The sequence below is a fragment of the Borostomias antarcticus genome (assembly GCF_949987555.1).
Source record: "Borostomias antarcticus genome assembly, chromosome: 10".
Lineage (NCBI taxonomy): Eukaryota > Metazoa > Chordata > Actinopteri > Stomiiformes > Stomiidae > Borostomias > Borostomias antarcticus.
The window spans coordinates 16,099,065-16,114,064 of NC_140243.1; the positions used below are offsets into that span (position 1 = coordinate 16,099,065).

Below are 15,000 nucleotides of genomic sequence, written 5' to 3' on the forward strand. Positions count from 1 at the left end.
TGTGTGTGTGTGTGTGTGTGTGCGTGCGTGTGTTTGTGTGCAGCAATACTAGTTCTAGGCCGCTGGTGCTGTTGACAGGCAGGATGACTAACAGCCCTAGCTGATAACTGTGAGCGTTTTTTAAAGCTCTTTTGGCCAGGCTTTCAGGACTGTTACATAAGACCAGCCCACAACTGTTTTATTATTGGCATGTACACAGACTGAGGGTATCCATCATTCCACTGCTCCTATTGCAAACTCTGTTCTGTTGGAGAACTTGGCAGCTAGACAACCCATTCCGGTGTTGAAATGTCCCAGTTCACCATTGGCTCCACACAGAGTGTACAGCCAGGCACTGGCCATACTGCCCCCGCTCGGACTAGGAGCTCATTCGTTTATGTTGTTGAGTTCCAACATGTGATGCACTCTGAAAGCATCTCTAAATACCCCCCCCCCCACACACACACACACACCCATAAACAACCTTCACCATACATCCCATCAAACTGTCTTCTATTGTATGTGAGATTAAGTACTGTAAGATTGTATCATGTACAGACAGCTTCACTCAGCAGACTGTCCTGTAAGGAGGGGGGGGGTCAGGAAGGGGGGGCCATTGGGGGATCATGGCTCTGTTCCAGGACCAAGCACAGGAGCATGTTCAGGCCTGCCTGGTATGACAAACTGACTCCCGCTCAACTCAGCTCTAACACAGTGCCAACTATCAGGGTCTAGTAGCACGGTAGTGGAGGTGGTTTGGAACAAAGCTCTCTTGGTGAGGTAGCCCTGCCTGTGACTTGTACACTGTGGAGAATGTCCTCTTTCCTCTTGGCCTAAGGTTAGATAAAAGTGTTTATTATGCAGTAGGCCTAATGGTACTGGCATGATATACGAACCGACTACCCGTCACCTGCTACAATCACTTCATGTTGGGTGAAAATACCTATATATTTTTTAATGATGGTACAGTTAGCCTGCTACATCCCACCTGATGATTTATAACGGTCTAGTAGGTTTCCCGCCTCTTCTAAAGTTCATAGCGCACAAGTTGTAAGGGTGTTTACTAAACGTTACTGAGTGTTCCATAGATGTCTTAAACTATCCATATAGTGCGAGAGAGAGAGAGAGAAAGACAGAGAGAGAGAAAGACAGAGAGAGAGAGAGAGAGAGAGAGAGAGAGAGAGAGAGAGAGAGAGAGACTTCTGCCTCAGTCCTGCCTCTTTTCAAAAGATTTCCTGTTTGAAGAGCGGGGATACGCGGCTGACTCAACGCCACGGAGATTTTTCTGCAGTGAGTCTTCGCCGGAGCGGAGCAGGGGAAACACGTTGGAGGCGCTGCCACAGCGTGCCTTAAACTTCAGCCGCTGCATTCTTTGAGCCCACGAACTTTCCTCCGTGGTGCCGTTTTCTCCTTTCGCCACAAACTGAATGTAAATAAAAGGACACAACACGTACAAACATGGAGAGACATCGGTTTTCCTTACTTCTATTGGGAACGTTACCTATCCTCATCGTTGTGGCAGTGCTGGAACCGAGCGGAGTAGGTGAGTAAAATGTGAATGTATGGCACTCTTGGACGCACTCCGGGCTGTGCCGTGACGCGGCCGGCTATCATATAGGCTACACGTAAACTAATTAGATTTGTTCGGTCGTTTTGGGTCTGTCAAACATCCAGGCGGTAGATTTGGGGCCAGACCTCCACGCATAGACGCATATTTCAAACACGCGCAACAGGTGACTCCCACTCCCTGACAGTATTGCGTAACTGTTTATCATAACTTTTGATTGATTTAAATTTAAAGTGATTTATTATGATTCAGTAGGACTGTGCCAGTCTGTCAGAGCTGCGTTGTAGGATGTGTGCTAGTGATTATAGAAATATGTAAAAGTAATTTAACTCGTAGCTATAATTAAAGCATAAAGGAGCACTGAGTCCTTTACGCGTGCTATGACATTTCCCGTCCTCTGCCATTTCACTTTCAGAATCAATATTAGTTGCATTGCCATTTGTACTTGACATACATAGGAATTATTATTTCCTATATACATAGGAAATATTACCGTGGAATCAACCACAATAATGGACCAGTGCAAGGACAGGACAGGACAGGGCAAAATACAGTGCAAAAACTAGCAGTGCATAGGCCTACAAAAGATACAGTAGTCGGTATAGTGCCAAAAGTGCAGGGGGCAGGGGAGAGAGTCAGAGGGGAGCCTTGTTGATAAGGCTGATGGCCGTAGGGAAAAAGCTGTCTCAAGTGTTTACATTCGCTCTCTACACACAGTAGCCTATATGATCTGATGTGTTTAGAACGCGAACCCAGCAGCGTCTCACCTGTCATCCGTCCTCCTACAGTGCATCTCCACCCTTTAAAACAACATTCTGCCATAGACCAGGTATTCACATACGTCATTCACATACAGGTGAATTAGAGTGTCTTAGGCTATGTGTGTCGCTTTGCTTCTTTGATTTTGCTGATTTAAACAGGACATTTCATATCAGCGATTACCATTTATTCTGTAGTTATGTACATGCTATAACGTGTTCATGACCCATAACCGTCCATAACTGGGCCCATTGTGGCCTTTTCCCCGACCGCTCTTCTTCCCTCCCTCCTCCCACAACAAGAACTATTTTCAAACTGGGAATCCCTCATATGTAGACAAATTACTGTGTGGACCAACAGCGCTATTCTGTATATTGTCCCACACACACAACATAATGCACCTCCTCTGGAGTGTGTGTGTGTGTGTGTGCGTGTGTATCTATCTATCTGTCTGTGTCTGTGTGAAAGTGTTTGTGAATGTGTGTGTGTGTCTGTGAGAGAAAAAGTGTGTGTGTATGTGTGTGTGTGTTTGTGTGTCTGTTTGAGAGAGAAAGTTTGTGTGTGTGTGTGTGTGTGTGTGTCTGTGTGAGAGAGAAAGTGTGTGTGTGTGTGTGTGTGTGTGTGTGAGAGAGAGAGAGAGAGAGAGAGAGAGGGGTAGAGAGAGAGATGGGTCTCTGATCCCAGTGTTTACACTAGTTTCTCAGAGCCTGTGTGTGAGGGAGAGAGGTCCCAAACAGCTATTTAGGGATGAGAAGAGGGTTCAGGGAACCTCCGAAGTGGCTGGGTCTGATTTGACCATATTAGTCCCCTTCTCCTCATGGCTCGGTTCACTGAGCCCCTCTGTGAGGGCAGGAGGGAGGGAGGGTGGGGGAGATTACAGGGGGGCCATTAGAGGGAGTATATCTTACTTGGTGTGTCCAGCTGGGGGTTAGATAGTGTGAATGTACTCTCTTGTAGGTGATGGGAGGGCACCACCAGATGAAGTTAGAGGTACGGACAGCTCTCTGCCTGTACTTCCTGCCTCAGTGAGATCACTTCCTCCACAGAACCATGTGTGGAATACTTATTTTGCATACAAATAAAAAGCTTCTTGCACACGCTGGTCACCTTTGCAGTTTTTATTGTCGACGTTTCAGTCTACATGACCTTTCTCAAGACATTGAATAACCTTTGTGACTGAACCGGAATAAGTAGGCTGGGTGCAGGTACTCAATTGGACAAACATTTCTCAGCTCTGCCCAAAGGGGCGTGTCCTCCACCATCATCAGGGTTCAAGCATACACACTGTGAAATCCCTTATTATTAATAAGACACATTTCTTTTAATACTCATAAATACCCCACCCAAACCCATGACATAAAAACCATGTCCCAATATATACATTGAAACAATAGACCATGTTAAAATGGGCTATGTTTAGGAAATGCTCAGTGAACAAAACAATAACAGCAATAAGATAAAGATAAAACAAGGAGGACAATGTTAGATTTTGCTTTCTAGAGAATATGTCTATTGGGAACATAATATTTCACTTTTACTATTATGGATAAAAAGTTGAAAAAGGTACATATCAGGAGGACATTCTCAGTGAATAATACCTAAGCTATAAAAATACCCTCAAATCTAGCTCTTCATTCATCCCTACTGGAGCTAGGGTTTCCAGTTCAGTGATCCAGTAGGCTTCTCTTTTCAGTATGGCCTCTTTCAGATCGCACCCTCTCCTGGAGATTTGAACCTTCTCTATGCCATCTGTAAGAGGTAGGGGGATGTTTCATCTGGGCAAGGTGGAATACTTATTTACCAAAGCTGCTCAGCAGCTAGACAGTCTGGATGGTTATCTATACAACACACACACACACACACACACACACAGACAGATGCATGCACGCACACACACACACACACACACACACACACACAGACACACACAGATGCACGCACTCGCACACACACAGATGCACTCACATGCACACCCACCCACACACACACACACACACACACACACACTGCAGCGGTGGTGAGTGTAGTGAGGAGGCAGAGAACAGAGGCAGTCATAAGGAAGAAGCACAAGTGTTTCAGCAGCTGTAGCACTGACCCACATACCGCTCTGCTCCTGTGTTTTACTACCTTTCCAGGCTGAATAGATGAAGCTTTCAAAGGAAAGTATTTTGAAGTGTCCAACAATGGGATCTTTCACCCTGTCGTCTTCCCTCTGCCCATGTAACAGTTACTGTAGCGAACCAAGAGACACCATTTCCTGAGGTAGAACAGAACACAGCAGTGTTTGTTCACATCTCCAAAGTGTCCCATAAATGAAATGGATGGTTGTATGAAAATATCTAAATGCAAAAGTTTATCAGAATCTATGTGCGTGCGTGTGTGTGCGCGCGCGTGCGTGTGCGCTTGTGGGTGTGTGCGTGTTGCCTTTGATGGAGAAACTCAAGAATGTATCTTGAAGGCCAACCAAGACTGTTCCCTGGGAATAGAGTCACCTGAGTTAGGAGAAGCAGGTCAGATATCACAGCAGAACTTCAGTGAAACCTCGGCACCGTTTATGAATGAGAATCCCTGCTTCTGAGCTGGTGGGGGAAGGGGAACCCCTGGTTCTGAGACTGTGGAGGAAGGGGAACCCCTGGTTCTGAGACTGTGGAGGAAGGATAACTTCCTGGTTCTGAGACTGTGGAGGTACTGTGGAGAGCAGCAGCACAGATGACCCGGAGAGAACTGAGAGAACTCCAACCCCCTCCGTGCATCTGAGAAGAGAACTGAGAGAACTCCAACCCCCTCCATTCATCTGAGAAGAGAACTGAGTGAACTCCAACCCCCTCCATTCATCTGAGAAGAGAACTGAGAGAACTCCAACCCCCTCCATTCATCTGAGAAGAGAACTGAGAGAACCCCAACCCCCTCCATTCATCTGAGAAGAGAACTGAGAGAACTCCAACCCCCTCCATTCATCTGAAAAGAGAACTGAGAGAACCCCAACCCCCTCCATTCATCTGAGAAGAGAACTGAGAGAACCCCAACCCCCTCCATTCATCTGAGAAGAGAACTGAGAGAACTCCAACCCCCTCTATTCATCTGAGAAGAGAACTGAGAGAACCCCAACCCCCTCCATTCATCTGAGAAGAGAACTGAGAGAACCCCAACCCCCTCCGTGCATCTGAGAAGAGAACTGAGAGAACCCCAACCCCCTCCGTGCATCTGAGAAGGCCTCCATCTCAGCAGCAGCGCAGGACTCTGACTGAGGCTACCTTTTACATCAATACAGAGTATTGCTAGGGACAATTCATGTACAGTTATAGGCTATGCGGTTTCAGAAGTGTTGGATGGAGATTGGACTGAGATTGGACGGAGAAGTATGGACAGAGATTGTTTCTGAAACGGTGTTGCAAACTCTAGTGTGAACGGAGATTGGTTTCAACTTTCAAAATGCAAATCAATGAAAGAGAGGGGAAGCAACCCCCTAACCCTAACGCAAAACATGTGCTTGTATTTGGGTAGATGGTTTGCTCTGGTTTGACCTGGTTTGGCCCTTGTGGCCGTGTGTGTCCTCTGCAGATCAAGGGATCTCATCCTTCAGTCGTCGTTTGAGGAAGCTGTGTAAGTTCTGTGACTTGGAGCTGTCCTCCTGCAATGGCACAGGAACCTGCCTCTCCAACTGCTCCATCACCTCAATCTGTGAACTGGTCGAGGAGGTGTGTGTGGGCATCTGGTAAGAGAGACAGAGAGAGGGAGAGTGTGTGTGTGTGTGTTCTGTACGTGTGCATGTGTGTGCGTGTGTGAGAGAGAGAGAGAGAAAGAGAGGGTCTTTCTTTGTCCTTTGGTGTCTACCGTATCTCATAGATTTGTGTGTGTGTGTGTGTGTGTGTGTGTGTGTGTGTGTGCGTGCATGCTTGCGTGCGTCCGCGCAGGCGTGCTCGCGCGCATTCTTGTGCGTTTCAGCGTGTGCGCAGTGTCCGCATGTACTTGAATTATGTCTCTATTTGTGCGTCTCCCCAGGAGGAAGAATGCCAGCGGGTATTCTGTGGAGACCCTGTGCCACCACCCCTCCCAGCCTCTGTATGGCGTGATGCTGGACGACTACAACAGCTCCACCTGCGCCATGAAGGAGAAGAAGAGTGCCTGGGGAACCTTCCACATCTGCTCTTGCAGCGACGAGGAGTGCAACGACAACCTGGCCTTCTCCCCCGGTGAGTACGAAACAAACGCTCAGCGTGGGTAGGCGAACGCTAATTGGGTAGAGCGTTAACACTTAGGGTGAACTTGATTTAACTTGCTGGGGTACTCCTAAAAATGTTATTTAATTAATATTTAATAATTAATTCATTTAATGTGCAATCTTGGTCCACAACACCTATCAGTTTACTCAATGATATCATGTACATCCGTGCACACACACACTCTTTCTCTGTGGAAAGTTGTTTGTTTATTTTTGTGGGTGGGGGGTTTTCATAGTCGTTGATGTTTGCTGACACATATGACCCTGCTCTGGCCGTAAACAGGAAGTAGGAACGTTAATTGGCTTCAGTCACCATTGGGGGGAACCCCCTGTCACGCACACACGCGCACACACACACACACACATGCACACAGGCACATAATGTACACACCCACACACATACAGCACACACACACACACACATGCACACAGACACATGATGTACACACCCACACACACGCGTTAGTTCAGCCTCCCAACCCACAGCTTTCATATTCCTCTGTGTGATTTTGTGAATTCAGTTTCAACTAGAATACTCTGGAGGGATCTGGTCTCCTCTCAGGCCCAGGTCTGGTCTGGTGTAGTCTAGCCTGGTTCAGCGTGGGGCCTTGCTGGAGCTCAGACATGTGGTTTCCTGTCTGTGTTTAACTCGAAGCAGAAACATCTCCACCACATGGCGCGCAGGCTGACTGAGCGCGCTCGGAAAGAAGGCTCTGTATTTACGGGTATTGTATTTATACTTCGGCTCTTGGCAGGGGGAGAGATGGCCCCCTTTTATAAACACCTGCTGTGGTTATGGCATCCGACTCTCTGGACTCATAATCCCATGATTCTCAGAGGTGTAACTTCCCCAGGGTTTAGTCAGATACTGTCCTTTACAGAACCCTTACAGTTTGTTATTAGGGTCGCTGATGGTTCAGGCAGCAATAGAGAGTTGCGGCAGAGACAGAGCGCTTTGAGTGCCGCTAAGGTGGAAAAGCGCTATATAAGTGCAGTCCATTTACCATTTTTTACAGAGGGATGAGGCAAAGATAGTGGGATGAGGCAAAGATAGTGGGTTGAGGCAAAGATAGTGGGTTGAGGCAGAGATAGTTGGTTGAGGCAGAGATAGTTGGTTGAGGCAGAGATAGTGGGTTGAGGAAGAGATAGTGGGTTGAGGAAGAGATAGTGGGTTGAGGCAGAGATAGTTGGTTGAGGCAGAGATAGTGGGTTGAGGCAGAGACAGAGGGATGAGGCAGAGATAGTGGGTTGAGGCAGAGATAGTGGGTTGAGGCAGAGATAGTGGGTTGAGGAAGAGATAGTGGGTTGAGGCAGAGATAGTTGGTTGAGGCAGAGATAGTGGGTTGAGGCAGAGATAGTGGGTTGAGGCAGAGATAGTTGGTTGAGGCAGAGATAGTGGGTTGAGGCAGAGATAGTGGGTTGAGGCAGAGATAGTGGGTTGAGGCAGAGATAGTTGGTTGAGGCAGAGATAGTTGGTTGAGGCAGAGATAGTGGGTTGAGGCAGAGATAGTGGGTTGAGGCAAAGATAGTGGGTTGAGGCAGAGATAGTGGGTTAAGGCAGAGATAGTGGGTTGAGGCAGAGATAGTGGGTTGAGGCAGAGGGTTGAGGCAGAGGGTTGAGACAGAGATAGAGAGTTGAGGCAGAAGCAGAGGGTTGAGGCAGAGGGTTGAGACAGAGATAGAGAGTTGAGGCAGAAGCAGAGGGTTGAGGCAGAGGGTTGAGACAGAGATAGAGAGTTGAGGCAGAAGCAGAGGGTTGAGACAGAGATAGAGCGTTGAGGCAGAGGGTTGAGGCAGAGATAGAGAGTTGAGGCAGAAGCAGAGGGTTGAGACAGAGATAGAGCGTTGAGGCAGAGGGTTGAGGCAGAGATAGAGAGTTGAGGCAGAAGCAGAGGGTTGAGACAGAGATAGAGCGTTGAGGCAGAGGGTTGAGACAGAGATAGAGAGTTGAGGCAGAAGCAGAGGGTTGAGACAGAGATAGAGCGTTGAGGCAGAGGGTTGAGGCAGAGATAGAGCGTTGAGGCAGAAGCAGAGGGTTGAGACAGAGATAGAGCGTTGAGGCAGAGGGTTGAGGCAGAGATAGAGTGTTGAGGCAGAGGGTTGAGGCAGAGATAGAGAGTTGAGGCAGAGGGTTGAGGCAAAGATGGAGACAGAGGGTTGAGGCAGAGATAGAGAGTTGAGCCAGAAGCAGAGGGTTGAGGCAGAGATAGAGCGTTGAGGCAGAAGCAGAGGGTTGAGGCAGAGATAGAGCGTTGAGCCAGAAGCAGAGAATTGAGGCAGAGATAGAGTGTTGAGCCAGAAGCAGAGGGTTTAGACAGAGATAGAGCGTTGAGCCAGAAGCAGAGGGTTGAGACAGAGATAGAGCGTTGAGGCAGCAGGGCTGTGGTCTTGTCCATTCCTTCCCCTGTGTAGAGGATAAGTACGTGGAGCAGGAAGTGAGCAGGAAGTTCATGTTTGTTTATTGGCTGTGAGCCACAGCTTCTCTCTCCTCAAATGCCAAGCATTGTTGTCCACTAGCATAACACTGTTACATAACATGCATAGAACTTTATTACCTCGGACACTACAGCTGTATGTGTGTAGGGCAGCATTGTTTAAAATTGATTCCGAATCCAGTTCTTGAATTCAATACCAGTTCCTAATCAATTCTTTTTTCGAATCATCTGTTGAATGAGTGCATTAACCTAAATATAGTTGTACCCTCTCATTAAAGTAATATGCACCAATGCTTAAGAGAACGACAGGGAATCTGTTACTATGAAGCAGCTGCCCAGTTGCCCATTCAGACTGAAACTATTCTAATACTGCAATGCTTCATGAAAAACTATAACCCTACATCTTTTTAAAATCAAAATTAAATGTGTTGTGAACAAAATAATAAAATAAACACACAAAAGCGGTGAAGAGTCTGGCACCACCAACAACCTTGTGAAACACAGAAACCCACAGAGTCAACATGAAGATGCAGAGTTGTACAGTTTTCAAGTGTGGAAAAAACAAACTTCCACTAGCAGCAACATTACCATCGCCTGCTGCCTCCCCCTTCCGATACGATACGATAGCCTTTATTGATCCCGGGTGGGGAAATCTGGTTGTCACTACAAGCACAGGCAGAAAAAGAGTAAAAAAAAAGCATACAGGACATGGCAGGCCTAAAATAAAAAGCAGGCCTACATAAAAAGACTGAATTATATCCTAATAAAATAGTCAAATACAATAAAGAATAACTTGTGCAGAACCACACTTGTTAGTTACTAATGAATAGTCCTACTAAAGAATAATCAGCCTAATCAGCCATGTGCCCCCAACCCCCCAGCACCTTCTGACCAGCAGTGAAGGTGGAGGACGGCTATTTGTATCCTTCTCGTGATTACCTGGACCACCTTACTGTCCCATCCATCCCCGTCCAGCAGACGATGTTGGGTCCCAGATAGCAAGCGGATCTGGGCCATATACAGGCCAGATCTGGCCCTTGTGGCTTAGTTCCGGCCCATATATGGCCCAGAATCATTACACATCCGCTTGCTATCTGGGGTTGAAGGGTACGTCAGCGAGCTTACTCCATGATTAAGAGGTAACAGGTGTTGGTAACCTGTAGAATTGAGAATCCTATGTTATCGCGTCGTCCAGGTCCGTATCCACGGGCTTGGGTACGATTGGTCGATAGTAGTTCCAGAGGTTCCAGTGGTGTCCTTCTAATGAATAAAAGAACCAAGAGTAGCCAGTAAGCTCGTCTAGAAGCTTCTTGTCAAAGGCCTCAGATAGTGCATCTCAAACAAAGGGATCTGTGGATGAGGAAGCCGGCGTTCTGGATGTAGTGGGGTTTCACCCTGGTGAGGTAAGTCAGCGAATTGTGCGTTGGTCTGAGCATCTCGTTTTGCTTAATAATCGACATTCGTTTAAACAATTCGTCCGTTAAGCCGGTGAGATAAATTCCTATGGCACATTAGTTTTATTTAATGTTATTCGAAAGAACCAAACGTAACCGAATTTTCAGTTTTCAGTTCTTGGAATCGACTTGATTTGATTGATTTTTAGGGACCCAGCTTCGGTGCCTAGCCCTACTGTATGTCGGTGTGTGTGTGTGTGTGTGTGTGTGTGTGTGTGTGTGTGTGTGTGTGTGTGTGTGTGTGTGTGTGTGTGTGTGTGTGTGTGAATACATCTGTGCTCTGAATCTTCTGATGTTGTCATTAACTAAATGGTGAAACAGAAACAGATCACAACAGTCAGGAGCTGTGACCCAGACCAGGTCAGTGACAGATGTGATCATGTGACCTCGACCAGGTCACTGACAGATGTGATCATGTGACCTAGACCAGGTCAGTGACAGATGTGATCATGTGACCTAGACCAGGTCACTGACAGATGTGATCATGTGACCTAGACCAGGTCAGTGACAGATGTGATCATGTGACCCAGACCAGGTCAGTGACAGATATGATCATGTGACCTAGACCAGGTCAGTCACAGATGTGATCATGTGACCTAGACCAGGTCAGTGACAGAAATGATCATGTGACCTAGACCAGGTCAGTGAAGATGTGATCATGTGACCCAGACCAGGTCAGTGACAGATGTGATCATGTAGCGTGTTTCTGGGGTTAGAGCTATGACTATGACCAGTATAATTATGATTATACCGCGGTTATCACAAATATGAAGGAAAATGGATTTAAGGTATTAAGTCAACTCGTATGGGGCACCACTCTGTTATGTACAGAGAAACAGATAACCTTTATCAATAGTCTAATTTATCCATCAATCTCATTCTCTAGGCGTTGAGCCCTTGACTCAATCAAGTGACCTAAGATAATGTAATGACGCTAGGACGTGATCAAAAATTTATAATATTTATTGAAGTTATACTAATCAATTATCAAGATAATATTATAACACAATTCAATATTAGATGGAAAAACACATGTGGCAATATGAAAACATAGCAGAAATGAAAAGAATCATGTCAGAGATTATCGCAGCCTATCCTAAATCTTCTAAGCTTAAACAACACTTTGGCATCTCACACCAAAATCTTAGGCGACTGTTGGATATAACCTTAGTAGCGGTGTGTTATCGCATTGTTCGGGCGGTGTTGTCTGGCTCGAAGCATGGAGGAGGCACGTGACGTGGTGGTCGCTTGGTTTGATGAAGGGGCAGCGCGCCTGGGCTCCCGTTGAAACAGTGATAGTAGCGTTGCTGCGCGAAGTTGAGGTTTGCAGAGTTCAAAGTTCAGTTTCAGAGTTCACAAGTTGCAAACATCTCATTCAAAACCTCTGCTCTCGCCAGAGGTGGATCTTTGAAGAGTATTTTCCTAAGCCCCTGTGTCGGCTCAGAGATCTTAGGTAGCAGTCCAGTGTGGATACAGGCTGATCTTATCAACCGGCACAAACTGCACAAGAGCTGCACAAGAGTGTGAAAAACGAGAGTGTGAAAAACGAGAGTGTGAAAAACGAGAGTGTGAAAAACGAGAGAGCTTCCTGTCTGATCGCTTTTAAGGAGCAGGGGTGAGATGTGATATGTGGGCGTAGAAAGGCACCCGATTGGTCACTTGGATCAATAACCCAGTGGGCCCTTGTTACCATCGTAAAACAGAGCTCACATTCTGTACTCACTCTGGAATCATCAAATATCCCGGTTATGGTTTCAACATGATATGACAATTCCACAACATGCCTAAATGATTTTGCCATGATTTTAGCCAAAGATGGATACCAAACATGGCTATACAGAATCAGCAGCATAGAATCCGTTATTTGTAACACACAGTAACACTTGCATACAAATATGATGCATCAGCACAATGACTTTATTCACCGGGCTTATTCACGTGGTGTTTGCATCACATGGTTGGAGAAGGAGCAGCTTCACTTTATTAAAGAAACAAAGCAAGAATGGCGGATCCTTTGTTCCACTGTGAGTGTCTGTGGATGTGTAATGTGGACCTGGCCTGTCGCAGGGGATGGGGGAGCACAGAGTGTGTCTCTGAGCATCTCTTATCAAGATCTCTCACATTCCAACCTGAGGCAAAGTGTCCCACAATATCACAGATATTACCACACTGTTTTGTGGTCAGTAGAATGGTCAGTAGACTGTGTCATGTCCTACACCACTACAATCATGTGACCCAGACCAGGTCAGTAAATCAGGTCAGACAAACCTTTGATTGTGTTGCCACTCCTTGTGGAGAGCTGTAGGAGATCTTGGTTCCTCCAAACAAACAGTTCTTTCTAATCAGAGCCTTGTAACAACTATTTGTGTTCCTAGCAGTGTCGGTTAAACACATTTTCTGAGCCTGTGAATTTGACAGCTTCGCTACTGTCTGAAGGGATTGAGGCCAACAAAATGCTGAGCTGTCACCAAAACACAGCTTTATATAGTGTATTTCTCTGCTCACCACTGCTGAGGCTGCTGGTACATGTAGTTTCCTGTCTTGTGAGAGGGAGAAGATATTTTGAGGTCTTAAATATTTATGTAAAAGAGGAAGAGCAGACATGAAGAAGAAGGGAGGCAAAGAGGTGTGTCTGTGTGCGCGTGTGTGTGTGTATACTCAGGTGTGTGTGTGTGTGTGTGTGTGTGTGCTCGTGCGCGTGTATTCCAGTCTGTCTGACGCACCATGGTTCCTCCATGCTGTGGAATCTTGGCCCCCAGTCACACTGCAGACACTTTTAAAGAGGAGTGACTCACTGGCAGGCCGAACTCAGACAGGGAGAGAGAGTAGTAGACGAGAGAACGACTCAGAGAGACACAGAAGAGAGAGAGAGAGAGGACAGGGAGGCGTAGGAGAGAGAGAGAGAGAGAGAGAGAGAGAGAGAGAGAGACGAGGGATGTTTATAGACTGGTCTTAAATCTAAAGCGCCGCTGTTACCATAACAAGTCAGCTAAATAGTGGCCCTTTCTGTCAGTAATAGTCCCTGCTATCAACCTGACCCCTGCAGGGCTCCTGACCCTCCAGCTCCACATGATCGCACAGATACTGAACACTTATTAATACACACACGTAGGAGATAACTGCCGTTTCAGACAGGCACGGAATAAGTTCCCTCCAAACTAAACGGTGCAGAGATTGAACCCCATGCAGAGATTTGAAACCCCATCAAGCCACCGAGGTGTTCCACATTCAATCTTTATTACGTGTGATTAGAGACTACCTGAGAGCATTGGCTTGCTTTTGCCTGCTTCATAAAATCCTTATCAGACAGTGTGTTATGCTCTCTAAACCTCATAAAACTGACGTTCTCTAGAGTTGACGTCACCTGCTCACCTGCTCAGGTCCAACGGTGATGCCAAAACACCTGTGTGAGATTGAAACACGCTCCGAGACACAGAAACACTCCCTCATACACATACACACCCACACACTCCCTCCTACACACACACACACACACACACACACACACACACACACACACACACACACACACTTATTTAACAGCTTCTCTGGCTCTGCCACCTCCTCAGCTCCCGGAATGGCTTCTCTTTGTCCATTCATTCATCTCTCTGTCCATCAGCTGTCTTCATATGAAATCATTTGGGTTATTCTCTCTTTTGGGCAACGTGTTCCTCTGTAACGTACTGTACGCCCTCAGTGGCGTTATTCAGAATACTGTGAGAGAGCAGGTAGTTAGCCAACAGAGACGAGACACACACATACACACGCGCGCGCACACACACACACAAACGGTTGATTGATAGTTTTACTGGTAATTGCAGGCCCTTATTAGACTGAGTCATGTGTTAAACCATAGGGAGCAGTATGTGAGAACCTGTGTGCCCACGAACACTGGCATCCTGATTGAGAAAGGCACCATGATTTCATTAGAAGTTTGTCTTGGCACTCCGCGATTGGCATTACGCCTCGTTCCTCCCTCTCTCTCTCTCTCTCTCTCTCTCTCCCTCTCTCTCTCTCTCTCTCTCTCGGTAGGATTTTATAACCGTGAGTTGGCTTAGTCCAAACTGAAAAAATACTTTAAGCAGCATTTTACTAGAAGCTTTTAAAAACTCTTCTTTCTCTCTCCTTTTCTGTCAGACTTGCTCAGCCACAAAACATGCAACTGTTGTACGCACATAATGTTGAGCATGTATGCAAGTTATAGTGTTGTGTTTGTGTGTGCGTGCGTGTGTGTGTGTGTGTGACAGTGTGTGTGTGTTACGTTTGTTTGATTGTGACTGTGTGTGTAACAATCTAACCACCCCCACACACACACACACACACACACACACACACACACCCACACACATCCAACCGTACAGTCAGCATTTTATTTGTCATACACAATCACTCATGAAAGAGCAAGGTCCTGTTCAAACACAAACAGAGAGCAACCGTCCCGGCTCAACAGACTACCTTACACAGTCCCATGGGATTTCCCCGACAACTTCGATTTAACTTGGTTTATTGGTCATGTGTACAATTAAATGCTTAGCTGTGCCCAACGTGGGGCCCATGCCCCAGTCAACCAGCAAGCCATCCAAT

At 46.6% G+C, this 15,000-nt stretch overlaps 1 protein-coding gene across 1 annotated transcript in view; it reads left to right on the forward strand.

Annotated features, from left to right (window-relative positions):
* The first annotated feature begins 1,435 nt into the window (after window positions 1-1,435).
* Window positions 1,436-15,000, forward strand: part of LOC311314425 (TGF-beta receptor type-2-like) — a 25,360-nt gene continuing 11,795 nt past the window's right edge. The window contains exons 1-3 of the mRNA XM_084444776.1: window positions 1,436-1,522; window positions 5,867-6,020; window positions 6,308-6,498. Coding sequence (XP_084300902.1) covers window positions 1,438-1,522; window positions 5,867-6,020; window positions 6,308-6,498 — 430 coding nt within the window. The 5' untranslated portion in view covers window positions 1,436-1,437. The remainder of the gene's footprint in view (window positions 1,523-5,866; window positions 6,021-6,307; window positions 6,499-15,000) is intronic.